Below are 1,990 nucleotides of genomic sequence, written 5' to 3'. Positions count from 1 at the left end.
TATTTAATCCTTAGAACGTTCCTGAAATACAGATGTCTTTTCTAGTATACATTGCCAGAAGTAGTCATAGTTCCTAAGAGTGTTCAGTACCTGTATGGTAGCTACATGTGAAGGGACAGAAGGGTTCATTGGCCACACCTAGAGGACCTAAATGTTAACATTTCACAGATGACAAGAATGAGATGCATGCTTTTACTGTCTAAAATTTTATTGACCATTACTAACCAAAAATATTAAACATGATCACTGGAGAATCATTTAACAATTAGAAAAGGGAAAAACTTAGCATATATAGCATTTGTCTATGCTTTCTTGACAAAGGGCTTGTGCAAAGACTTCAGCTTTATTAAGTTGTACTTCTAGACTGTGAATTAGGAAACTTGAGCTTAATTCCCAGCTCTGCTACTTACTTGCTTAAACAGTTATTTGGGCTCTGTATCTCTCTTTCTGTATCTGTAAAATGGCAAAAATGGCAAGAAAATCTCTCCTTAGTGGTTATGGTAAGTATTTCAACAATGAACTGTAAGTAAAAATCTTAAAATATCTCAAAGTTGATCAGCCACTGCATTTTTTTATTTGCTGGATAGGGTCATTCATTTATCTATTCTCAAGGAATTCTAACTGCTAGCTGCCAGATATTCTCCTAGGAGAATCTGGAAAATATAAAATGTAACTGGGTTCTTTCTGTTATATCTGTATTCTTTTAAAGTATCAGTAATAGCTTCATTGTGGTATTGATTACATTCATAGGATTTAACATCTTATACGTCCAGCTGATGCTATAATTCTAGATATTCTATTCAAAATATGTTTATTAATTGATCAAATATCCATTGATTTATCTGACCTTCATGTATCTTTTCTTTGCAATTACCAAGAAAGGGTAAATTTCCCATTCTTGTTCCATAAGGAACTAACCCATATGTAACTTCATTGTTGACATCAACTGTGCATTTTTATTAATCTCTTAATTATCTAAGCTTTTCCATAAATGTCAACCTCTTGCAGATGTCCATATGTATCTTCCTACAAAGATATTTCAGGCTTCCCGGCCTTCATTCAACTTACTTGATTCACCTCATCCCCAACAAGAGGACCAGGTAAATTTACACAGGAGATATTTCTATCACCTTTTTTGCAAAATTACCATTCTTACAGAAAATGATAGAACTAGCCATTATGGTTTCTGCTAGTAACTAGCAGTAAGGAAAATGCCACCATGGTGAAGATATATGTCCTTTTTAGTTCACTTTTTAAATGAGTAAGTGTTTCTAGTCAGACTTAAGAAAACTAGATTGCTGTAGCATACATTCTGAAGGTGTCATTGTTTTGCTTTACTTTTTGTCAAAATTTAGGGAACTCTTATGGGAATGTTTTAGAGGTGAAAAGATCAACACTCTAGGGCATTATTTAAGGTAAGCACTTGTGGAATTTTTTTTGTTTGTCTTTTCTCAAACTAAAGGTTCCCTCTGTTCGTGTAGAAATACATCTTCCTAGAGACAAGTCTGGGGAAGTGGACTTCAAAGCACTGGTTTTACAGTTAAAAGAGACCTCCAGCTTACAAGAACAAGCTGATATCCTCTACATGCTATATACTATGAAGTAAGTTGTGGAAATTATCAATCTACTTTCATGTTTGTGTAGAAAGGAATTTATAGTATAGTAAATATAGCATAGCTTTGGAGTCGCACTGATACGGATTTGAGTAGTTTTGCAACCTACTTGCTGTATAACTTCAAAGTCTCAATTGTCCTCATTTTTGAAATTTAGATTATACCTACCTCATAGAATTGTTATGAAGATTAAAAAAAATAAAATATCTGCAGTCTCTAATACAATGCCTGGTCCATAGTAAGTCACTAATCATATAAGCCTCCATTATTTAAAAATAATCTACAGGTAAATAAATGTGTAACTCAAAAGAAGTAAGAATATGGAGGCTTACAGGAAAATGAAGCTAGCATTAGTGAGTGTTTGCTATGTTTCAGGC

At 33.5% G+C, this 1,990-nt stretch overlaps 1 protein-coding gene across 1 annotated transcript in view; it reads left to right on the top strand.

The window, feature by feature from the left end:
• The window catches only part of LOC104997118 (phosphorylase b kinase regulatory subunit alpha, skeletal muscle isoform-like), a 7,151-nt gene extending 5,508 nt beyond the window's left edge, over window positions 1-1,643 (top strand). Inside the window, exons 3-4 of the mRNA XM_010851692.1 lie at window positions 1,009-1,100; window positions 1,463-1,643. Of these exons, the coding sequence (XP_010849994.1) occupies window positions 1,009-1,100; window positions 1,463-1,606 (236 nt within the window). The 3' untranslated portion in view covers window positions 1,607-1,643. The remainder of the gene's footprint in view (window positions 1-1,008; window positions 1,101-1,462) is intronic.
• Window positions 1,644-1,990: the final 347 nt, after the last annotated feature.

Source organism: Bison bison, unplaced genomic scaffold (genome assembly GCF_000754665.1).
Source record: "Bison bison bison isolate TAMUID 2011002044 unplaced genomic scaffold, Bison_UMD1.0 scf7180017851873, whole genome shotgun sequence".
NCBI lineage: Eukaryota > Metazoa > Chordata > Mammalia > Artiodactyla > Bovidae > Bison > Bison bison.
This window is presented reverse-complemented; position numbering and strand designations above follow the sequence as displayed.